This window comes from Leuciscus leuciscus (genome assembly GCF_965113295.1).
Source record: "Leuciscus leuciscus genome assembly, chromosome: 17".
NCBI classification, from domain to species: domain Eukaryota; kingdom Metazoa; phylum Chordata; class Actinopteri; order Cypriniformes; family Leuciscidae; genus Leuciscus; species Leuciscus leuciscus.
In genome coordinates, this window is record NC_138741.1 from 27,361,126 (window position 1) to 27,387,431 (window position 26,306).

Below are 26,306 nucleotides of genomic sequence, written 5' to 3' on the forward strand. Positions count from 1 at the left end.
AATTTAAATAAAGAAAAAACGAAATTTAAATAAAGTAAAACGAAATTTAAATAAAGAAAAACGAAATTTACATAAAGAAAAACGAAATTAAGTTAAATTAAAATCGAGATTAATTTAGATTGATAATAATGGGTAAAAATGCTAATTGCCTATATTTTGTTTCTATTGTTATATTTTCCACAATGTCAAAGCAACGCAGCTTAACCCAAAACACAAGCTCAGGCATGCACTTCTGTCCATACAAACTCCACTGTTCTGCGCTCTAGCCAGAGAACACTCCCGTTGCAGGAACACTTTAGGCCAAGAGGAAGCAAATATATACATACCGGTATACTATGCGTAGGTGGATGTGATCGGGGATTTTGGCTGTGTAACATTTAAAGCCACTTAAATTAACGAAAATGACTCAAATAAAGATTCGTTCATTTTTATGAACGAGATCGAACAAGAGAGTCAGTAAAATTATCCGAACTTCCCATCACTCAGTCATGAGTCATGACTCGTGAGAGCAGGGGGCGGGGCTGCGCGGGGCGGCGCAGGGCGGCGCAGCGGCAGCTCAGCAAATCATATAGCCTATTTTGTGAATTGTTCATTCCCGATTGGCACACATTTTGCCGCCCTTACAAAAGTGCCGCTCTAGGCAATTGCCTAGTTCGCCTATATGGACGCGCCGGCCCTGATTATCAGTAGAAACCCGGTAGTATTTTCGAATGACCGTGCTTCCCTCCCTCATGTCCCCCTGAGACGAGACCTTTCTGTATTGTGTGTCTGGAAAAAAAACTCAGATGACGCAAAAATCGTCATTTATCGTCATCAGAGGCTTTTTTGGCCAGAGGCGAGAGACTACAGCCAGTAGTAGGAGCTAGTTCCACATGTTTTCAACCCGCCCATAGGGGGATCTCACGATAAAACAGCGTCTTTTCAGTTTCGAGTCAACTAGTAGCCTAGTTGTATCATTTCTTCCGACACTGCCCTCTGTAACCGGTAGGCGTGGCTTGGGAGTGGCAGTGAAGCAAGTGCATTCTGGGAGTTGTCGTCTTTCATCCACATGAGCCAAAAATTTATTTTCTGGCTTTTCTCAGTCTAGAAGGCATAAACTTCACATTTCTACTACATAAATAACCCAATTTAAATACACATTCATCTTTCCAGTGGTGAAATTTCCCTTTAAATTGATCAAAAGTGACAGAAAAGGAATTTATAATGTTACAAAAGATGTTTATTTCAAATAAAATGCTGTTCTTTCGAAACTTTCTATTCATTAAAGAATCCTGAAAAAAATATCACAGTTTTCACAAAATTATTAAGCGGCACAATTGTTTTCAACATTGATAATAAATGTTTATTGAGCAGCAAATCAGCATATTATAATGATTTCTGAACGATCATGTGATGTGATACTGAAAAATTCAGCGTTGCTGACAGCTGACAGGGGGACGTTTACTTACTGGAGTAGGATAAGTGTGTTCATTAATTATAAGGGGTACAACGGATCAGGCCCCACGGTTCGGCACGCATGTGATTCGCGGATTAACTGCTAAGTTTAACCATCACAGAGTGGAAAAAAATTGGGACTTGCGCACTGTTATCTGTGCTCACAGCCGCACACACCCGAAGCGCACACGCAGAGAGAGAGAGAGAGAGAGAGAGAGAGAGAGAGAGAGAGAGAGAGAGAGAGAGAGAGAGAGAGAGAGAGAGAGAGAGATGCACGTTTCAGACAGCGTTCCAACACCGAATTGATTTCACGTTTACTTGCGCTTGAATGGACACATACACACAAAATAATGTCAAAATAACCATCTCGGCAAGTATTCTCTCGGTTATGTCACAAGTGAACAGGTAAGAAAGAAACCGGATGTGTGTCAGTATATTTGGTCTGCGCATTCGGTCTTAAAGTGACAGCAGCCTAATATTCCTGCTGTTGTCTATGTCATTAATGTTAATAAAATAAAAAACCATCAGGAGGAAAGTGATGACGACAGCTAAATAACAGGATAAGTGTGCCGCGTAAAGTCGAGTGCCAAGCAGCATCTCCAGGAGCTCCCTTGAGAACCACACCAAAAAAGTTATGTGTATATGTGTTTACGTGTAGACCCTCTTCAGGAAAGCAATCCGAAGCCAGCATAGTGAAGGAATGAAGAGTTTCATTTTCCCTCCTGCTGACTGTTTCTGCAAAAACCTGTGATTAAAAACCGAGAAATCTCCTCACAGTCTCCCAGCACCCTGACTCACTCTGCAGGAACTCTCTCTATATCACACGGGCATGTTGTCACATTTGATATGTGGTTATCAGCCCAGCTAGTGTTCGTACAACCTGCAGGACAGAGCAATTAGAAAATCATCTGTCTGATTGCAAAGGTACACTACCGTATATCCTGTAATCATCACTATGCTTAAAGTCCCCCTGTAGTCAATAATTTTATCCTTTAAAGCTCATCTTTGATCACCAAAATGACATATTTAAATGTTTTTTCCTTGAAAATTCCTTTAAATTCATGCCTTAAAATAACTCTACACCTTGCCTTATAGTATACGCGGTTCTATGAATATGCAAATTAGCCCCGCCTCCACTCACTCACACCAGCTCAGAGATCCACTTGTTGATGATCACACGGTGAATTGATTGGTTACAAGGTAGTTTGTGGCATCAGAAACACCGCCGATTTCAAACCGCGTTTTTGAGACTGTCTTTGGTTCACTGCAGTTTTAAAGAGAAAATACTTATGCATTTGTACATGGTTTGTCTTAAAGCATATACTCATATAAACAACATTAAAAGCTTGATTTTCACCACAGGGGGATTTTAAGGTTACAGATTGTTTCCAGTATTGATTATGATTCCCGATGTGTTTCTCATGATACAAGTTTGAGTTTGGCAGGCACCATTTCTTGACCACTTCAGATATATATACATTAGTCTTCTCCCCAACTACCACTATCAATAAAAAGGAAAGAAAATGTAATAAAAAATGAAAAACCTACTATGGTATCCTAGCGATTCATTGCCCTATCACACCTTATCGGCTGTGTACTGAACAACACAGGGAGAAACCGGGAAAACTCAGCTCTGTAGGATCACAGAATTCTGACGCACATCAGCAACAGAATTCCCAGGGGACAGCCTGCACCGCAGCAGAGCTGAACATAAAGGTACAGAGCAGCTCTGATACAGAGGCCTTCACAAAGCCCTTCCCGGCGTTTACTTACATTTACGTCCAAGGACACTATCGCACGGAGTTACAATATCACAGCTGGAGCATAAATCAAAAGTAATCCCGCAGACAAGCCTCTCTGTGTTCGGAGAAAGCCCGGCATTTGTAACTGCCACAATGCAGTAATGGATTTCATCGGGTTCGGAAAAGAAAGAGGAAACAACGGAATGGGATTCGACTTAGAAATGATAAGCGTGCATTTCTGATGAGTGAAAATGTCCCAGTTATTATCTGTGAGGCAGTTTTATATAAACAAATAAAATGTGATGCATTCAACGCTGGACCTTCCGTAATTGTTATTCTGGATTGTTTTCCACAATTTTGGGCGTCACTTTAAAACTTTTGTATAATAAAAGACGATCTGAAGTAACACAAAAGTGAAATTCCATTTTCTAGGAAGTGCGCTCTCTCGTCTTGTTCATCACATCCAACACAATACAATTGGTGTCCTGTTTCATCTTAAATATAACTAAGATGCCGATAAAACAAACGTATGATATTGTATATACCACAAGCCCACAAAATACTTCACAAACTTCATCGTGTGCTCTAAGTCAGTGTGCAAATTATGCAATGACTTTCACACAGCATGCAAAACTTTATCCCACAATTCAATGCATTTGACTTGACCTTCTATTTACAGTCACAAACAAGTGACATCAACTTATTTTTAACTCTTTCTTGAATCTTTTCATGGGACTACCAACTGTTAAGACATTTTTAGATAAACATAGGTTAAAAAAAAAGAAAAAAAGTCAAGTGTCATTTGATCTTATACAAAAGTGTTTTATAATTCTAAAGTGATGCTTAAAATTGGGCAATCCAGAGTAATAATAACAAATAGTCTTTTGCACCCATGAGCCCAAACCTAAAGACTTTTTAAGCACTAAAAATATGCTTTCTGATATAAACGTCTCTAATGAACTGATAAATAATGACAGTTTTTTGATAATAAACAATTCTGGTCCATGCAACAAAAAAAAGTGCTCAAGAAGTCTATTGCTATTGTCAACCGTGACAAACTTGTAATCTAATTTTAGTGGTGCTGAAACATTATTAAACATTGACATTGATAAACATTAACATTAAAAGCTGTAAAAATATTCCTTAAATAATGGGTGAAAATAAGCCCTTTTGTTCTGACTGTCTTTAAGGGACTTCAAGTCTTAATGAAAACCCAAACCTTCTAAAAACTTGCCCTTTGAAACTCAAAAGCTCAAGCATATACAAGCATATACAAACACTTTTCAATCAATCTGTCAGTCTGTGTCTCGCGGGAAGCTTCAAACCAAGGCCGCACGAGACCTGCGCTGTGTCTCTGGAGGAAGCAGTTTGTTTCAGTCAGAATGTGACACTCTTCACCTGTTGTCAAAGATGAAGATTTATATGCGTCCCTGTTTGCTGCTTCACATTTGTCAGTGGCACGTTTTTTGTTCTGAAACAATCTCAACAAAAGCTACACTGAAAATAATCATAATCATAATCCATACTTATTGTCTTGTTCTCCAGTAGAAATATCTAAACATCTAAAAAAAAAAATTATTTAAAAAAAATTATGCACAATGTGCTCTGATTGGTTGGTTGAACCAGTGTGTTGTGATTGGTCAACCGCTTCGAGCTCGTTTGGGAAATGTCACAGCCCCTTACCATAACCACAAGTTTCAACACACTACTAGTGAAAAACTTGATCCTTTTTTGCATATGCCTTGCACTGGAATTATTTAAATGAGGAATATTTTGGTGTGTTTGTTCCTGGAAGAAAACTCAAGACTACAATCGAGGCTTTCAGGAAGTTCGGAAACAGTTTTTACTGAAGTAGAGAATAACTCACTTTGGATTGACTTTGTGCTTTGTAACTTTGCAGACCTTTTTCATGCTCAAACAGCAACATTACACAGTAAAAAAAGCTGAAAATGTAACAAAGCATAACAGGTCCTCTTTAAAGAACCTAGAAATCAAATATGACCTGAAAAACCTTTAAAGTGACACCAATATATCTTTGATCTAAAGAGAACAATTAAAGCTAGGATAGGCTATATGTTTTTCAGAAACACTTTTTGTTATACTGGTTGAAACTCTCTTTAGCAATCAATAACAGAAGTGGTCTAAATATAAACAATTATTATTGCAATGTTATGTGCTTTGAAATTGAGACATGAGGTAATTTAACGCAGTCTCTCGTGAAGCTTTGTTTGCTTTCCCTGCTGTACGCGTTCATGTGTTTTGAAGGAGGTTTGGCTTTAGAGACACTCTGAATGGAGAGTGGGATCTCATGCTTTTAAAGCTAGCTTGCTATTGCTAGCCTCTCCGGAATGGCCTACCCTACCTTTAAGTGTAAATGTTTTTTGATAAGAATGCTCTTTGCTGAACCGAAGAACCTTTATTTAAGAGCATACACAGTCTAGTATGGGGAACCAATTCTGATTCTGGGTAATATAACATTTTACAAGTCTGAGCATCTGCCACAGCCTGTCGTAAAAGCTGAGGGGAATCATTATGGCTCATCAATGCATCCAAATGCACAGAACAAAGCGCTTGTAGCAATATGCTACAACTATAAAATATACATACAAATACCAAAGTAAGGCCAAAGTCTTTCTTTTTTTTCCCCTATCACCAGAATATATTTCATGAGTGAGGCTTCCTGCCTTCACCTCATCTTCCTGTTTTCCTTCTCATGCATGTCACCGAGCTCGCATACCTTCAGTGCTTTGGCCAGATTTCAGGAGAAAGAGATCCAGAGGGCAGACATTAGAATTTTATATCACTTCAAGACAGGGGAGGGAGAGAGAGCGGAGAACATGAAGTTCTTCTGACAGTCATCGAGGACTCTGAGAAAATGATGGGATGTGTTTTTGTGCATCTCACCTGAGAGGCATGCTTAAATGTGCGCTCGTGATAAGGTAATTCCACCACACCGTGTGTATTTCATCGCATGGCCGACAGGTTTATGTTTACCAGATCGGCCATAAGCATTACTGATTTAGACAAAGAAAAAAAGGCAGAACATGTCAAATAAAAAAGGGTTTCAAATACACCTGCGAGAACTTTAAAAACATTTCCAAATATTAAAATCAGCAGATTAGTGGGATGATTTTACAAAACCATGTTCAGCTTACATTTCATCCCAAAATCAAAAGAAGAAAAAAATATTTTGAAAATAAAAATAAGCTTTCCCCCCCCCCCCCCCAAAAAAGTATGCTTTGCATAAAATCTCTTACTTAAATTTTATGACCATTATCACATCTAAATAATAATAAAAAATAACAAAATAAAAATAAATATTTTGCATAAAGAAAATAATGTATAAATATTTATAAATATTAACCCCAAAAATCAAAAGAAGAAATTAATTTATATTTTGCATTCAGAAAAAGATGCTTATACTTTAAGTTTGTACTATAACTTATAATTAGGACTACTTTTTTTTTCACATCCCAAAATCAAAAGCAATTCAATTCATATATTATATTTTTATATAATTTTTATGACAATTTCAGTACAAAATAAAGTCAAATATAAGTAATTACATTTGCACTATTTTCATCCCAGAATCAAAACAAATTATATTATATATTTTTTTATTTCTGATTAAAAAAAAAAAAAGTATATTATATTATATTATATTATATTAACCATTATTTTTGTGTAAAGAATACACCCCAATTATAATTTTTTTTAATAGAAAATAGGATTTCCTGTTTCTTTCTTAAGGTTTCGGGATGAAATGTGGCCCGGACATGTTCCTGACATGTCCTGTGACATTCACCCCAGTACGAAACAAGAAATTCGACTCAAACTTGTTTTCTGCAGAGCTGCAGGAAGCAAGCAGACGTTGGACTGGTGGTGGAGTTAGTTTATTCACATTTGTATCATTTTCAGTTGCTAATCCAGTATGCACTCTGCTCCACTGACTACAGTGTGTCTATAGCATTTCCAATATTAATAATACAGAGAGAGCGTTGATGCCTCTCAGATGCCTATCCGTCCTACTGAAGGCTTGTTAAATATTCATTGACAATTATTCCGCAGTGACTGAAGGCTAAGTGCTCGCTTCTGAGAGAGAGAGAGAGAGAGAGAGAGAGAGAGAGAGAGAGAGAGAGAGAGAGAGAGAGAGAGAGAGAACTGAGAATAAAGCAATTATTAATGTCCATTTTTCCAACATGTTCCTCGGTCGATGTCTGCAGATCAAAATCAAGCTCATTCTAGACAAAGCGAGACTTTCAGTCCCATATAGATCTGACTGTGAGCATTTAGCTAAATGTTCATGCAAATATGTTAAAAATAACTAAAAAAAAAATTTTTGCAGTGTTGCCAAAAAAAACAAACATTTTAATAATCTAAAGAACCTTTTTTCGCAATATTGGAAAGGTTTAATGGAGGTTTAAAGTTCTTCATAGAACCATAGATAAAGCCAATAAATAACCTTCATTTTTATGATAGTAAAAGTTCTTTGGGGAATCAAAAATGGTTCTTCTATGACATCACTGTGAAACTCCCCTTTTGAAAACTTTTTTAACAGTGTATAAAAAAATAAAAAAATAAAATGCATTTCAAGAGCCGCATCAAAATATCACAACACGTTTATCAGATCAGTCTTAATCTGATTTCGATTGACAGAGTTGACTAAACATCTACAGTCGTGCCATCGAGACTGCGCAGGGAATGACAGCGTGTGCTTTCTTCAGAAAAACCTCTGATTCCAATAATTACAGCCTAAAGTGATCCTTGTTGCTTTATTTCGCAAGCAAGTTGGGTAATCTTTGATCCGATTGTGCAGAATGCAGAATACAAATGAAAAAAAAATAAAAAAAATACAATCTGGTTTATATTCCAGACTTTCTCAGGCACGGTATATAGCCAAAGGACAAGGGACGGAGGGAGAAAAAAAACGAATTAAGTCACACTAGACGAGTTTTTCAGCATAGGCCGGGGGTTTACGACTTCATACATGTCTACGGCTGATTGGAAAATCCTTATGTCTCCATGCATCCTTCATAAAAAAGAGAAATTACAATATTCCAGTGCATCTCCCGGTGAACTCTGAAATTAGGACGACTGGAAAAAGACACAGGAAAGAATGGATGCGGAAGGCAAAGGCAGTTATGAAGTGCACATTTCACATAGCCACTTATTCAAGTCATGCTAACAATATTCATTGCAAAACACGTTGCCCGTACATCTCATTTGGAAGAAAAAATTAATATGAATTAAACCTTGTCTGCATATTAATTCATATCATTTGTGTGATTAAATATTTGAAACTGTCTGCAAAAACTAGGCACTATTAATTTTTCCATAAAACATTCATTTCAATTGTCAAACTGCCGCTGGCAAAAGAAAGCGAGAGAAAAAAAAAACACTTAAAGAGGTATGTCAATTTTAAGTCACTTTATGAATTACAGCTCGAGTGCTTTTGCATGCTAATATAAGCAGAGAGACCTGGAATAAATGACTACCTATTTGGGTCCTTGATTATTTTTCATTTCTCATGTAGAACTTGATAAACAATTTTTTTTTTTTTTATGAATATTAAGTCTTTCAAAATTAACAGAAGTTCTGTTAAACAAGCTCTCATGAGTCTGGGATGGATTTGCAAACATGTTTCACAGTTAAATTTTTTATATTATATTATTGCTGTTTGCTAAAGGAACCTTCACTAGTATTATTGCGCATCCTTAGGGATTAGCGACTATGCAAGTCTCTTATGCTCACTAAAGTTTTTTATTTATTTAATGAAAAATACAGCAAAACAGTTAAACTGTGAAATATATTATTACTATTCAAAATAAGTGTTTTCTATTAGAATATATTTTAAAATGTAATTTATTCCTGTGATGCAAAGCTGAATTTTCAGCATCATTACTCCAGTGTCACATGATCCTTCAGAAATCATTCTAATATGCTGATTTGCTGCTCAAGAAACATTTCTGATTACTATCAAAGTTAAAAACACTTGTGCTGCTTAATATTTTGTGGAAATCGGGATAAAAAAAAATCTTATTTAATTATTGGATGAATAGAAAGTTCTTGTATTGAATTGTAAGATCTCATTGTTGTCTTTTGATTTGTTTAATGCATCTTTACATTTATATATAAAACTTAACTATACTATAACTTATATATATATATATATATATTAAAAGATTAACTATGTTTTCTAAATAAAATATGCAGTTGCTTGGGTGTATGTATGCATGTGTATATATATATATATATATATATAAATAAAACAGGATGAACCATAATATTTCAAGAACGAAAACGAAAAGCTTAAGACTTCTTGACCCAAACTTCCCTTACACCCTAAAAATCGCAATTTACAGCATGTCAAACTTATAACTCTATCACAGTGCGGCTAAACATACATCAAACCTTAAGAAGTCCGATTTAATTTCACAATTTCTTAACTAACGTCACATTTGGAGTGAACTCTACTTTTAAAGTCTGCACTTATAACACAGAGGTGGCCGGGCCTGCTCTCCGCCAAAACTTCGGCTGCCACCTCCTGAAATTTCATTTTCCCCAGAAATAACCCCGGGTCACTTTTTAAGCATGGGGACTTTGATATACCTAAGACTGCTCCATATGCATGGCTGGGTGGCGTAGTGTGGCATGGCTGCTTTTAACATATGCCAGCGAACAGAAACCGGGCCCTCCTTCTCCCCCTCCTTCTCAGCGTGCCGCGCTCAGCGCAGAGCAAGGGGTGAAATAACTGCCCCGGGGCAGACAAGCTGTCTCTAAGGAGTCTCCGATAAGAGTCCTGCTTGCCTTATACATACATACATATGACAGTGGAGGAATATGCCACAGACAGCTGGCAGGGACTACACTCTGCCCGGCCGCTGCGAGAGGGACGGGTGCAGATACTGCAAACTCTTCGGGCCATGGAGGAGGTCCCCAACAAGTCGATAAACCGGTAAAGAGGATGCGTGTGGAAATTCTGACCCAAAAAAATATGAGTAAATGTTAGAGCACCGTGGCTCGGTTGTTAACCCCAGGGCGATTTTTACAAGGTTAGTTACAGGATTAGACTGGCTAGTGAGAAATAACATGGTCTAATCAGGGGCAGGGACTTTCAGGGCGTTTTCACACTTGCTTCGTTTAAGGTGTCTGAGAGAGCTTCACAAAACTCCAAATGAACTCCAACCCCTTTATTAAAGTAAACCGAACTTGGATCAACTCAAGAGCCTGCCGATTCAATTTGCATTAAATGTGCATTGTGTATTATTAAAATACTATACCACTATTAAAAAAAATCCAAAAGGACTTTTCAGTTTTAAGCAAAATTAGGGCTTAAAGATGTTGTGAAAATCAAGTTTGTTTATATGTCTGTGTGGTGTATTTAACATGCTTTAAGACAAACCATAATGCAAATTCATCAGTCAACACCATTGCTGAGTATTTTCTTTTTCCTTAAAACTGCAGTGTACCAACTTGTCACAAACCTGCAACCAATCCATTCAACGAGCGTGCAGAGCTTTTTCTATCATTATTTCTGGATCCTGATTTTTAGAAGTCAGCTGTCTTTAGCAACATTAGCAACACATTATTAGCCGTTTCATAACGTAGTCAAGCCAAAGGCTAATCATATCAATTACATTATGTGTCGACTTGCATTCAAATTCTGAATGGATTATATATAGCCTAAAAAGTGCCAAGTTAGCAAAGACAGCTCCCTTTAAAATCACTAAAAAGCTGTTACTCATCTCAGTTCGTGATCTCACAAAGTTCAGTTATAATCAATGAAGCTGTCTACACTGCACAATGGATCTCTTAATTACATTGTGTCTACACTTTGTTAATGAGAGGATTTGTGAGCGTGCATAACGATATATTACTGGAATATATTACTGTATAAATTTTCTCTTATAAATAAATTTAGAAAAAAAAAAATCTTAAAAGTAAAATAAAAGCTCGGTGAACTCGTCTGTATTACTATTGAATGACGATTCTTTGTTGGCCTTCTCTAAGCTGCAAAAAATGTATTGGCTTGCCGGTCTGACGTCTGCAAAAAACCCTGCAATACTGGCTCCAACCACACACCCTGGATATTTATAAGTGGTTGACACTACTCCAGGACATTATAATGTTGGAAATATCCACGGCTCAGGTGAATTTTGCTCAAATCTCTACATTAAAGATCTGGACTATAGCTGCTAAGAAGTATATTGCACATAACAATGAGCAGGACTCAGATTCCTGTATTCCTGTAATTTGTGTTTCATAATTCCTGTGACTTCGTTTTTTCAGTGATATTATCTACCTAGTATGTATCCCATTGTAAAGAGGCCGTGGGGTTAAGCATGGTGCGAGAGAGGGGTGGTGGGTTGGGATATTGAATTATCACGTGTTTTTATGTTCACAAACTGGCTTGTTTATTGTAAATAGTCAAATTAAAGTAAAAAGTTAAATAAAAGCTCAAATAAATAATATATCTATATCAATATATAATATATATAACAAAAAAATAAAAATGTCTTTACTGTCACTTTTGATCAATTTAATGCATTCTTGCAGAATAAAAGCATTCATTTCTTTAAAAAAAATATATCTTAAATATCTCAAAATTTGTAAAAGTAATGAAAGCAAAAATGTCATTAGTCAAATCAAACAAACTAACGTAAAATTACTAACAACATAAACTAACATAAATAATCAGTATATAAAATTATAAATATATAAAAATAAAATATATCAAATTAAAAAATAAATAAAAGTGGACTTACAACTGGCCACAAGTAGAGTCCAAGATTGAAAAAAAGAGATCCACATTTACAGAAGAGTGTGAATGCATATAAAATAAAATAAAATAAAATAAAATAAAAAAAAAATAAATAAAAAAAAAGTGGGTTGACAGCTGGCCACAAGTAAAATAGGTTTAAAAAGAGAGATCAGAGTCCACTTTTATGTCCTGGTACAGTGTGAATGCAAAATAGCTGGCCAAATGTTCTTTTTTACTTTTTGGTCTACTTAAATGGGTCACAGCTTAAATGCTCTAAAAAAGTAATCCACTAACCTTAGAACAGTTAGTGCTGCATTAAAATGGAAAACAGTCATTTAAACAACACCACTGCATTTATTTACATTCACAATCCCACTGGTCTTTGACATTCTGTCTGATCTAAATAACTGGATGGCAGGTGTCTATACGGGTAAAGCAGGGTTTAGTGCTCACATATTTGATTTCAAAATAAGAACGAGTCAATGCAATAGGCAGCAAATGGATGCAATCCCTTTCTATAGGTGGATAAATCTCACTAAGAAAAGAACGAAGATGAGTCACAGCCTGACATCGGATCAGAGAATTCCCACAGCGAATATGATGGCGCGAATGAACTCTTCACTGCACACACCTGGTCAACAAATAATACCCATGAATCCCTACACATATGTAGGACATATGAAGTCCGCCTGTCATCTATCCTTTCCTCATGTCTTGTGACATTTAGGCAATTTACACAAAGTCACGTGTACCTCACTGCGGTATATGTTAGTGCAGATGTGAAAGAATGTCTCCGTCTAGCTGAGAGTCTGGCGGATTTGAGCGTGACAATTTTCTCTTCTAAGAAACATGCAATTGAGAGTGGATTGTTGGTGCTTCATGCTGTTAATGATTGCCTCTCTCCCCACTTTTGTCTATGTGATGTTCCCCCTACAGTTTAATTAGAGGCGAATAACTGAATTAGACCGGATTCCCTCAGGATTGCCATTTGACCAGCATCCAGAAATGTTAAAACTTTATGGTCTTGAGAAAATAATTCAGACGGCACAATGCGACGGCAAGACGTGGGTGTGAACATATGTTTGCAGCTATAATAACAAACCGTTATGGCTGTCGAGAGAGATGTGGCCTGCTTTGTACACACCTTAATGGCATTCTAGGGACAGACTTAGTGTCTGGGTAAGGCGGTATATATTACTCCTCTGACGGCACGCATTGCTCATTTGTGAGCCGTTTTTTAACCAAAGCAAATTAATGACTGCAAACGACACCTGTTGTGGTGAAGCATTAGGAATTAATAGCAAAGAGGGGGGCTTGTCATTGAAAAGAGCGCCTTGACAGCAGTTTCCAAATATTGTTTAGTCAGTGAAACAGGGATCTGAAAGTGATATGAATTCCCTGATCCTCCATTAAGATGAATCTATGGGCCATGTGGTGACCTGAGACAGGTTCTTTAAAGCATTTGTTTGAGTATTTGACCTGCGTGAAAGCACGCAGTACCCTTCAGTAAAGTTAAACATAAACTTTGATGTCTGATGCAATTATACTATGTTAGTATAAGAAAAGTAAATGAAGATCTATAAATCAAAACTTTAGTTTACATTAAAGTTCAGGTTTAAAGGAATGTTTTGGATTATTTTCAATAATGTCTATAAAGCAATATATTCTGACCAAAGCATTTCTGTATAGAGTAAAACCGTAATGTTGTGAAATATTATTAAAAAAATTATATATATATATTTTAAAATGTAATTTATTCCTGTGATCAAAGCTGAATTTTCAGCATCATTACTCCAGTCTTCAGTGTCACATGATCCTTCAGAAATCATTCTAATATGATGATTTGCAGCTTAAGAAACATTTATTATTATCAAGATTGAAAACAATGTTGTCCTGCTTAATATTTCTGTGGAAACCACACTGTAAAAAGTGATCAGTTGACTTAACTTAATAATTTTAAGGCAACGGGTTTCCTCAATTTTTTTAAGTAAATAAACTTCATGCTTGATCGATTTTTTTTCAATTAAGCATTACGTTTATTTAGGCCTACTTAATAATTAAGGCAACGGGTTTACACATTTTTTAAGTAAGTGAACTGAACACTTTTTACGGTGCATGATATATATTTTTCAGAATTTTTCTGATAAATAGAAAGTTTAAAAGAACAGCATTTATTTGAAATATAAATACAAATCTTTTAAAACAAAATGTCTTTACTATCACTTTTGATCAATTTAATGCAACCTTGCTGAATAAAAGCATAATTAAAAAAAATTAATAATTCGTACTGACCCCAAACATTTAAACAATAGTATATGCAAAAATTCCATTAGTTAGAACATCAAATAAACTAACGTAACTCGCGGTAGCCATGTTGAAATCAACACCGGTGATCAGACGTAAGACACATACTGTATGGTTTGATCTAGGCTCAAGATCCCACATAGACCCATATTCACAACACCTGCCCTCGACCTACAGGATCCGCCCTGATTCAGACAGAGAGAGATTTGTGGCTCCTTGTGTGACCTTCCCACAATCCTGTGGCCTGTCTCTAATTAGGCAATGCATCCGATCATCATTAACAGCTCTCAGATAATGAATCACTCACCCCTCTCTCTCTTAATTCGCTGTAACCAAGCGGCTAATGGCTGTCAACGCTGACTGATCACACTGATTGTGGTGATTTCTAATTGCAACAAAACAATTTAAAAGCACCCCGATTATTTATGTCGGTGCCCACAAACTAGAAACAAGTAGGGCCTGTTCACATCAAGTTTGTTCCGAATACCACCTACTGTTTTTGAAAGAAAGTAGTATGCAGACTATAAGTATTCTGTATGCATTGAACGAAATGCTAAATTTGCCAAAATGGGCAGTAAACGGCCAAAACACACTGCATGGCATACTACATCCCACAATGCAATGGGCTCAACTTGACCTTCTATGACATTTCTTTGCGAAAGCTCAAACGTGCTGCGTAACACATGAAAATGAACCTCATTGGTGCTGCGTAACACGATAATAAACCTCATTGGTTCTTGCGAAAGCTCAAACGTGCTGCGTAACACATGAAAATGAACCTCATTGGTTCTTGCGGAAACTCAAACGTGCTGCGTAACACGAGAATGAACTTCATTGGTTCTTGCAAAAGCTCAAACGTGCTACGTAACACATGAAAATTAACCTCATTGGTTCTTGCGGAAGCTCAAACGTGCTGCGTAACACATGAAAATTAACCTCATTGGTTCTTTCGGAAGCTCAAACGTGCTGCGTAACACGAGAATGAACCTCATTGGTTCATGCAAAAGCTCAAACGTGCTGCGTAACACATGAAAATTAACCTCATTGGTTCTTGCGGAAGCTCAAACGTGCTGCGTAACACGAGAATAAACCTCATTGGTTCTTGCAAAAGCTCAAACGTGCTGCGTAACACATGAAAATTAACCTCATTGGTTCTTGCTGAAGCTCAAACGTGCTGCGTAACACGAGAATAAACCTCATTGGTTCTTGCAAAAGCTCAAACGTGCTGCGTAACACATGAAAATTAACCTCATTGGTTCTTGCGGAAGCTCAAACGTGCTGCGTAACACGAGAAAAAACCTCATTGGTTCTTGCAAAAGCTCAAACATGCTGCGTAACACATGAAAATGAACCTCATTGGTTCTTGCTGAAGCTCAAACGTGCTGCGTAACACGAGAATAAACCTCATTGGTTCTTGCAAAAGCTCAAACATGCTGCGTAACACATGAAAATTAACCTCATTGGTTCTTGCGGAAGCTCAAACGTGCTGCGTAACACGAGAATAAACCTCATTGGTTCTTGCAAAAGCTCAAACGTGCTACGTAACACGAAAATTAACCTCATTGGTTCTTGCGGAAACTCAAACGTGCTGCGTAACACGAGAAAAAACCTCATTGGTTCTTGCAAAAGCTCAAACGTGCTGCGTAACACATGAAAATTAACCTCATTGGTTCTTGCTGAAGCTCAAACGTGCTGCGTAACACGAGAATAAACCTCATTGGTTCTTGCAAAAGCTCAAACGTGCTGCGTAACACATGAAAATTAACCTCATTGGTTCTTGCTGAAGCTCAAACGTGCTGCGTAACACGAGAATAAACCTCATTGGTTCTTGCAAAAGCTCAAACATGCTGCGTAACACATGAAAATTAACCTCATTGGTTCTTGCGGAAGCTCAAACGTGCTGCGTAACACGAGAATAAACCTCATTGGTTCTTGCAAAAGCTCAAACGTGCTACGTAACACATGAAAATTAACCTCATTGGTTCTTGCGGAAGCTCAAACGTGCTGCGTAACACGAGAAAAAACCTCATTAATTCTTGCAAAAGCTCAAACGTGCTGCGTAACACATGAAAATGAACCTCATTGGTTCTTGCTGAAGCTCAAACGTGCTGCGTAACACGAGAATAAACCTCATTGGTTCTTGCAAAAGCTCAAACGTGCTGCGTAACACATGAAAATTAACCTCATTGGTTCTTGCTGAAGCTCAAACGTGCTGCGTAACACGAGAATAAACCTCATTGGTTCTTGCAAAAGCTCAAACGTGCTACGTAACACATGAAAATTAACCTCATTGGTTCTTGCGGAAGCTCAAACGTGCTGCGTAACACGAGAATGAACGTCATTGGTTCTTGTGAAAGCTCAAACGTGCTGTTACACATGACAATGAACCTCATTGGTTCTTGCGGAAGCTCAAACGTGCTGCGTAACACGAGAAAAAACCTCATTAATTCTTGCAAAAGCTCAAACGTGCTGCGTAACACATGAAAATGAACCTCATTGGTTCTTGCTGAAGCTCAAACGTGCTGCGTAACACGAGAATAAACCTCATTGGTTCTTGCAAAAGCTCAAACGTGCTGCGTAACACATGAAAATTAACCTCATTGGTTCTTGCTGAAGCTCAAACGTGCTGCGTAACACGAGAATGAACGTCATTGGTTCTTGTGAAAGCTCAAACGTGCTGTTACACATGACAATGAACCTCATTGGTTCTTGCGAAAGCTCAAACATGCTACGTAACAAGACTGAACCTCATTGGTTCTCGTACGTCAAGCAAACATGCTTGAGCTTCCGTTTACCATATCTAATGTGTGCGTTGATGAATGTTTTTATGTGAATAAATGCCTAAATTCAATCTGTTCATCATATAAAGCAATCAAATCTCTTCAGAAAATTTGGACTAATTTCTAGGCCTGGCAAGATTTCAGATTTTTACAGCAAATACTCTGCACTATATTCCATTTTAAGCACTGCCATGGATTATTTTGCATATTTAATCCACTTTTGTGTACAATTTTTGTAAACATTTCGCAAATAATCAAAGAGTGAAAATAGATATGTTTTAATTCTGGTTCATATTGCACATTTTGGTAAATGCAGAAATTTTGTATTCATACTAATGTACAGCATCCTGCTGAAATAGAAAAAGTTTTATCTTAATATGTTACGGACCATCTGAGCAGTTAAAGGAGAAGGGAAAAAGACGGAAGAAAGAGAACCAGAGAGAGAAATATTAGGCCCTGGCGTTCCTGTTTTCTGCAGATGAAGCAGAAGAGATTACGGAGCAGAGGAGAAAGGGAGATTGCGCCCTGGCGATGCCGACGCTCCCGGGGGAAATCCAACTGAGATCACGCTGTTCCTAAAGCTGCTGTTCTCGCACACGCCACACAGAAACACAAACACGCCTCTCGGTTCCCGCCAGGCCTCGCTCTCAGCGCCCGGCACACAAACACGCCACCTAATTGGAGTGCAATTACCCAATCACAATTGACAATTAAACAATGAGAAATTGGTCTCCCAAATAACTATGTCTGCAATTACACATTAAGTGTGAAGTATAAATTGAGTCTAGCACGTTGCCTCTAAAGCATAATTGTGTGTGTTTGTGGGAGCTATGAAACGTCTCATGCTCATTTACGGACAGAAAATTCTCATTCGCATCACGCCAATGTCGTGTCCCCTCCCCTGTTTCCTCCCTGAAAGGAATGTCTCCCTGCAGAGCCTTTCCTCGAGCCGTTTCTTATGGAAATACGCGGCGCTCCTCCGCAGCGGAGCTTGGCCCTGTTTGTTTATTTTGCTGATCGAGCAGAGCATGGCCACGGGCTACCAGAAAGGAACCGAGAGCCGCAGACAGATGGAACGACTCAGGCTGGGGATACGGAGCTGTTACGGGCTTGACGGTGTCACGTTCGGCTGTACCTTGGGGCTGCCGTGATGACTGTGAGTTTCCCGCTCTTCCTCGTCCCTCTCGCTGGACAGGATGTGGGTTTTGATGGCATCCAGTGTGCGTAGCATCCAGTTGTGCTGACGGCGGATCTGTCTCTGCAGCTCCTGCCACTGGTGGGATATCATATGGAGTATGTCCCGCAGCCCTGTGAGCACACATAAAGAGATACGGTCACACAGAACGCCATTTTGTGGTTAAAAACGTGAGACACGGGTGAATGGAAAGAAAAAAACGCAAGGTCTAGAGAGGCCTTTTTTAAAAGTTGAACTTCTTGTAACTTGAGTGCCGTGTTTTTAGAATGCCATATCATGCACAAGATGGTGCAAAAGACACAACTACTGCCCACTCTAGTGCATGTTTACATGGAAAAACTATGGAAAAGCAGCGCAGTGGAATAAAAAAAAAAAAGCGTTGTGTGAACAGCTTCTAAAACTCAATGCACACGTTATAAATGCAATGGTGTAGTGGTTAAAGGTCTGCAATCCAAAGACTATATGTTCAAACCTGACAAAGAGGTGATTGTAAACTTAACTAAAAGGTCTGTTCCTCTAAATTACTAATTAAAAATGATCTAATCTAAATGTACTAGTTATTTCATTTAAGCATCATCTGAATACAAATGAAAACTATTAAATAATAAAAACAGCACTAAAATAGATTAAAAATATTTAAGTAATATACAGTACAACCATGAAAATCAGTAAACAGTGTGTAAATGAACACAGATCTTAATTATTTACTGCACACATTGTGTATCTTCAAAATGGCATGCTACTAATCCTATTTGAATGAATAGTAGAATGTATACTGTGCAAAGTATGCATTTTTTTATCCCAATGCGCACTGTGTGAAAAAGCGAATACCACAATTCAATGAGTTTGACCTTCTATTTGCTTCTATTTTTTTGTGTGTGATAAATAAACTGGAGCTGATATCAGCCACTTTTTTTGCAGTCATCAAAAAAACTGCAAACACTTTTTATCATATACCAACTGTATCATCTGGGAAAAGACTAGCTTATTCTGATGAACTAAAAATTCAAAACTAAAAAAACTATTTATATACATAAATTAAACCACGTCAACATTTTTTACCACTCCACTTCATGTTGTGCCTTAACTAATAAAAATATTGGATTAGGAATATTGGATATGGATACAAATCATTGTAATCCATGGCCTCTTATCACTTACCGTCCTACTATCTATAAACATACATTCTAAATATATGTGCACTAATGTGAGATTTTTTTTATTTATTTTTTTGAAATAAGTATTTTATACTCAGCAAGGCTGCATTTATTTAATAAAAAATACAGCAAAACAGTAACATTGTGAAATATATTATTACTGTTTATAATAACTGTTTTCTATTTAAATTTATATTAAACTGTAATTTATTCCTGTGATGTAAAGCTGAATTTTCAGCATCATTACTCCAGTCTTCAGTGTCACATGATCCTTCAGAAATCATTATAATATGCTAATTTGCTGCTCAAGAAACATTTCTGATTAATATCAATGTTGAAAACAGTTGTGCTGCTTAATATTTTTGTGGAAACCGTGATACATGATGCTTTTATGAATAGAAAGTTCAAAATAACAGCATTTATGTATAAAATATATTACTGGGTAAAGATATTTCCACACAAAGTTGGGTAAAAAAATAAATAAAATTGAACTATTTATTTGGGAGATGATAACTGGATGCAACTCAATGAAATACTTGCAACTTATTGAGATCATCTGACAACAATGCAAATCTTGATGCACACTGTTTCATATGCCATTTCTAATAGTAATATGCAGTAAACAATATGTACTGCACATTATGCCGTTTGCTAGTATACCATTCTGAATACAGCCTGTTCCAGGCATATATGCACACCGCTAATGTCAGCCAATGGGCAGAACACCCACTTAAACCTACAGTTCGATGTTCCTGCCGTCCAGCCGGCCCGTCCCACACACACACATCCCCCTACAGTTGTTTTTAATGAGCCTTTAATGTGCTGTGATTTAACCATTTATCACGACTCGCCCCTTAATGATCCAACAGACGCACTTCGCTTTCTTTTTTCCCTCTTAAACTCAAACACATCACTAATAATAATGCTCATGGCATTATCATAATCACCACCATCATCTAAATCATTAAAACCAACCTCTGGTAAAAAATAAAATATTGAACAAGTTAAATGATAATATCTTTCTCTCCGCTAATCAACAGATGGGGGGGAAAACAAGGCGTTTGATTTTCACGCCACTTGATGGTGGTGACCCGAGCCAGACCGCGAGTGTGTTTTTGCATCTGATGAGGACTTGAGCGTTGAGTTAATCCCTCAGTATTATGGGATGCTTCTATATTCAAAACCTATCATGTGTCCGCTGCGTCTTCACCGGCCACAATCAGCATCTCAGTCTGCAAACCCTATTTGTTCAAAGTAATTAAAAAGCATAAATTAAGATAAATGCGGTCGAGGCGGAAGTCGGGCTTCTGGAGTGTGACCCCGCATTGTGCCTGGATCAGGCCTCTCGTCGCAGCCGACGGCGTTCTGTGATGGAAGCTGCGACTCGTACCTGTGGAGTGATGCCCGTCTACTGAGTTGCTAAGATACGAGACAATGATGGTCAAGGTGGGAAGTTGATAGGAGATTTGCTCCTAATCACAGAGCTGAAATTAAAGGGGAAAACAAGAGTTTCTTGCTCTTTTGAAATGAATATGTACTATGAGTCTCTACTATGTAGACTCAAAATGAGAAGTAAAAAAAAAGTTTATATTTTACATCTTTTCTAATTAAATTCAAACATTTTCATTAAGAATTATATCAGCACAACAATTTAAGTGGAAAGTCGACCTTGAAAATGTACATTAATTTCATAAAAGTCTTTGGTTTGTCATCTTTTGCTTTAATGACTGCAGCACTGAAGGTGAAATCCAAAACCTGATGTTCTCTGGTATGATTTGAGAATGATCCAAAAAGCATCTTGAGGTTTAATGGAAGAAAATCTGACCTTACGTTCAAAAAGTCACATGATCAATGACACTCATCTACAAGCATTTGATTAGTGACATAGAAATAGATTTTTTTCAAGTTCAAGATCCTAAAAATCCAACAAGATTTTCAATGTGATCTCAGAATTTTGTTGCCTTCAAATAACCGAAAATATGGAGCAATGTATGATATATAACAAAACATTCATTAATTTACATTTAATCTACCATTTAAAAGTTTGGGGTCAGTAAGTTTTAAATAATAATAATATTATTATTTTTAACAAGCAAGAGATTAATGTATATTGAAGTAAAGACATTTAATGTGTCTTTTAACGTGTAAGACAGTTTTAATATTACATTTATTCGATTTCTATTTCAAATAAATGCTGTTCTTTTAAACTTTCTATTCATCAAGATTCCTAAACAAAATTATCATGATTTCCACAAAAATAATAAGCCGCACAACGATTTTCAAAGTGCTGTCAAATCAATTAATCGTGATTAATCGCATTAACAAAAGTTTTTTGTTGTATATATATATATATATACTAAAACTTTTATGTTAGAAGCAATTAATCGCAATTAATTGATTTGACAGCACTAGTTTTTTAGTCATAAGAAGCTTGACCACCAAATCAGCATATTAGAATGATTTCTGAAGGATCATGTGACACTGAAGACATTTTAAAGTGTATTAAAAAAGAAATCAATTCACAGTATCACTCTTTTACTGTATTTTTGATCAAATAAATGCAGCCTTGGTGAGCAGAAGAGACTTCTTTCAAAAACATTTGAAAAATCTTACCGACTCTAAACTTTTGAACGATAATGTAAGAACTGTAGAATATGGTCCCTTTAAAATCAAAATGTTTACTATTTACTTAACTAAATACACATTTCTGGTCCTAATGTTCCAAATGAGGAAAAATGTATAGACTGGCCCCTTTAAGAAGATCCCTACGGAAGGTTGGGTTATAGTAAAGGTGCGAGAGTGCATGTTTGTGTTGGCAGGGAGCTGTTGTCATGCTGTGGCACCGCAGGACAGGACTGTCAGGGCATTATAAGGAACCGCTCCTGCCTCTGAGAACCATCTGCATATTTAATGGTAGCCGGCTTTACCCAGTGGAGACGAGACATACCAGCAGGGAGGTCAGCTGAGTGGATTTGTGCATTTGCCGAGCACTCTGTGAGACTCTTCAGGTGAATAATCACAGATATTGTAGAGAAACGAGTGACTGCAATGGCCTATGACTCCTCAACTTGCTGTTCTTAATTCCCGCTCTCTTCATATACGGCTTTGGAAGTGCTCGGCTGGCCGCAGCACCTGCCTCTCCGCTTTATCCCAGAACTCAATTCAGCGGGCCGTGCGCCATTTGTAATGTATGTGAAAAGGCGTGCGCTCGGCGGTTCAGAAGCGGTTACTTGAGGATTTATAAATTCTGAAGGTCACTATGTTAATACAAACATTAATAATAAATGTGTGGCTCGGCAGAACTGTACCTGATTTGTGGGAGGTGATGAGTTCCAGGAGCTGCCGTCCCTTCTCCAGGAGACTGTCTTTCAGAGCGCTGTGACTGTCCACGTTGAGTTTGAAACTCTACACACACATGAACACAAAAAACGACTTGTCAGCGCAGGGGAAATAATCTTGTTCTCCTCCTTCACAGTTTCTGTCCTCTTCAGATTTTCCTCTCATCTTCCATTACAACATCTTCACACACATATGCAGGAAGCCTTTATTGTTCAAAGGTTGCTCTTTCATAGCTCGAGAGAGTTAATGGGTAAATCTCATAAAAAAAAGAAACACCCAGGTCTCAATTCACTATAAAATTAAAAGAAAAAGAAAAAATAGATATTTTGCCTAAAGGACTTTCGGGAATATTAACTTTTTTTCGTTGTTTTCATGAAAATTAAGGACATTTTCCCCATTTAGACTCCTGAGCTATTAAAAGAGCAACCCATGAGCAATAAAATATTCATCAGGAATAAAACATAGAAGGAACAAAACTAGACAGCTCTGACATTAAAGACATTAAATAAGGAGCTAATTTGATTTTAGATGTTAGATTTTTCTGCAAATAATTACAATATTTTGTTTTCAATGTAATAAAGTATACAGGGAATACATGAAAACGTATTTTTAAAAAACAATAACTAACAAGCAAAAGATAGAAGTCTTCATTAACATAAATTTTTTCCCCTACATGATGCAGTGGAATGCATGTGAAATCAGTTTTAATAAATAATTTATTGTTCACATGTTGCTCTTTCATAGTCTAAATACATTTCTCATTTTTGATTAATTTACAAGTACAGATGGTCTCAAATCAAAAGTAAATAGTTCACATATAGTAATAGCATATATAGAGCTATTGAATGAACGTGGATAGAGGCTCAGAATATTTGACCGGGAAAGAATTTGATGAGAACTAATTGATTTCATATTGAAGAGATTTTTTACAAACTGAGAAGAATCAGGAAAACTTCTAGAAAAAGTCCAATTAATCTCAATGCAACCTAGAAGAAACAACTGAGATATCAAGATCTCATTTAGGATGTTTCTTTCCCACAGTACTCAACGGGACACAAGAAACCTTCTCCAACTCCTCATCTGGTTTCATCTTTATGAAACAAACACTCATAAGTCACATTAAGTGCTTCAGCAAGAAAGTATATAATCTCCTGCTGCGCTGTCGACGCACAACCTTTAAACACCCTTCACACAATCCTTGATCTCAAACGAGCATTATTCATATATCCTCAGAGGAATGAAGCCCAAGTATTTGTCCGAGTCTATCCCACCATCCGTGCGCCACTGAATTATTAACAAACGACAGCCGTCCCTCTAATTCATCATCCGCGGCATAAACTAATATTCAAATGATGTTATAAAACTGAAGCCGTTTCTCCCACAGTGGTGCCCTCTAGAAAATGACCTCGGGACTGAGCAACAGCGTTCCTGTCTCTCTATTTCGGTCTTAGACCCACAATGCAATGTGGCGCTCAGGATCCATCAGTCAGGTTTTCTCCAACTCTCAGTCATGTGTACATCTCTCAACAGGCTGCCCATTTACTCTGATGTCTCTATTTCAACGATAACTGTTTTTTTCTCTCTAAACCCCCACCAAACACTCCCCCCCCCCCTTCTCTCGCCCTCCAGTGGGTGCGGCAGCGGTTGGGAGAGAGAGAAAAAAACTTTCATGTTGATTGGTTTTGATAATACCCAGCACTCTCGAACGGAGGGCTCTCCAATTGCTAAGTGTAATCAAAGAGTAGAGAGCATTATCCTGTGTCCGCGAGGAAGAAGGGGGTGGTGAGGGATGTGCTTTTGAAGATGTGCGGAGGGGCGACGGGTGGGTACGAGGGGGGCGGTAGGCCGTGCTCCCACGGGGGGCCCGCGTTTGAGGCGCCTAGAGCCATCCTCACCTTCGATTCTCATCTCCTCAGATCTCCCTCTGCCCTGTTTCACGCCATTACCGAGCGTTCTGATCTGACCAGCGCCACGGAGGGCAGCGGGAGCCGCCAAGGCCCGTTTTCACCTTCAGCTGTCTGACGCCCGGCCTGTCTGCGTGACAGCAAACCTGACAGAAAGATGCAACAACTTGAATACACGGGATCTGTTCCGTAAAGAGTATCCATTCTGTCCTGCTGTCACAAACGTCCGTTCAAACATGCAGTCTAGCATACTCTTACTAATTGTGCAGTATGGATACTGTAAGGACAATTTTCTATATGAAAATGATGACTATGTTTTTCCAAATGTGTAGTTTACAGCAGCGGTTCCCAACAGGGGGGTCGCGGCCCACAAGGGGGCCTCAGCGAGCTCTGTGGGGGGTCGCGTCATATTTTGAAAAGTTTTGAGCAATGAGCATTAAATAAAATCATTAACTTTTTTCTGTTAAAAATGTACAAAATTTATATAATGAGCGAGTTCATCATGAATCCATTTTCCAATCCGTATTTTTGTCTTATCCTGAACCACTATGGTACACCTATAATAAGTGTTTACATTGGGACTATTTAACACTGGTTCGGATCGCTGCCGCTGCGGAGTAGCCCAGTACCTGCGTGACTCGTCATAGACGCACACAGAGAGAGAAGTAGTTCCGGCTACAATGCTCTTCCGAAAGATGCATTATTCTGTTAATAAACGCAAGTTTATTATCGCTCGCTATAGCGCCAAAAGCGTCAAAAATAAAGCCTCACATTGATAAAGCCTCACAAATAACATGCAAGTATTGAGGTCCCAGACAGCAGTCATTTAGTAATAGCCTATATATATATTTTTTTTTTACCTACACACCAGTATGAATATTTTTGTTATTGCATTTCAAATAGGGCCAATTTATAGGCTACTCCTAAACCTACGTTTTTAAATTACAAAGGGCCTACTGATGTTTTTGTTATTGTATTTTCAATATTATAGGCTATTATTTGTGCATAAACATATCTGGTTATAGTAAACATACCGTTTGTTTGAAAACAACATATTTTGTCATCCTTGCTGCAAGCTTACAAGAGCGATAATATCATTAAATGTGAAGGGGGGCCCTAAAATATTTTCTTGGGGAAAAGGGGGTCTCAGACAAAAAAAGGTTGGGAACCACTGGTTTACAGCACACCGTGTGGAATATTATATGCATTTACATTCATGCATTTGGCAGACGCTTTTATCCAAAGCAACTTACATTGCACTTCAAGGTACACATTTACATTCTTATCAGTTCTTGCTTTCGCCGGGGAGTCGAACCCATGACCTTGGCGTTGCAAGTGCCAACGCTCTACTGTTTGAGCCACAGGAAGGCTATGCCATGATTCAATACGTTTGACGTTGCAATTCCAGTTGGATAAAAGAACCAGGGGGACAGATTTACAAAACATTCTTAAGAATAAAAAAATTCTTATTTTCTAACTTAGAGTACACTACCGGTCAAAAGTTTGGAATAATTAAGAGTTATGTATTTGAAAGAACACTCATATGCTCACTAAGGCTGCATTTATTTGATCAAAAATACAGTAAAAACAGTAATATTGTGAAATATTATTACAGTTTACATGGACACCTTTTGGTTCAATCGGAATGAAATCAATACGATTGATGAATCCGAACACGGTGTTTACATGA

General features: G+C 37.6%; 1 protein-coding gene across 1 annotated transcript in view; it reads right to left on the minus strand.

Annotated features, from left to right (window-relative positions):
- akap6 (A kinase (PRKA) anchor protein 6) overlaps positions 1-26,306 on the minus strand; it is a 175,250-nt gene that overhangs the window by 83,801 nt on the left and 65,143 nt on the right. The window contains exons 7-8 of the mRNA XM_082142267.1: positions 22,682-22,778; positions 18,157-18,329 (exon numbers count right to left, since the gene is read on the minus strand). Coding sequence (XP_081998393.1) covers positions 18,157-18,329; positions 22,682-22,778 — 270 coding nt within the window. The remainder of the gene's footprint in view (positions 1-18,156; positions 18,330-22,681; positions 22,779-26,306) is intronic.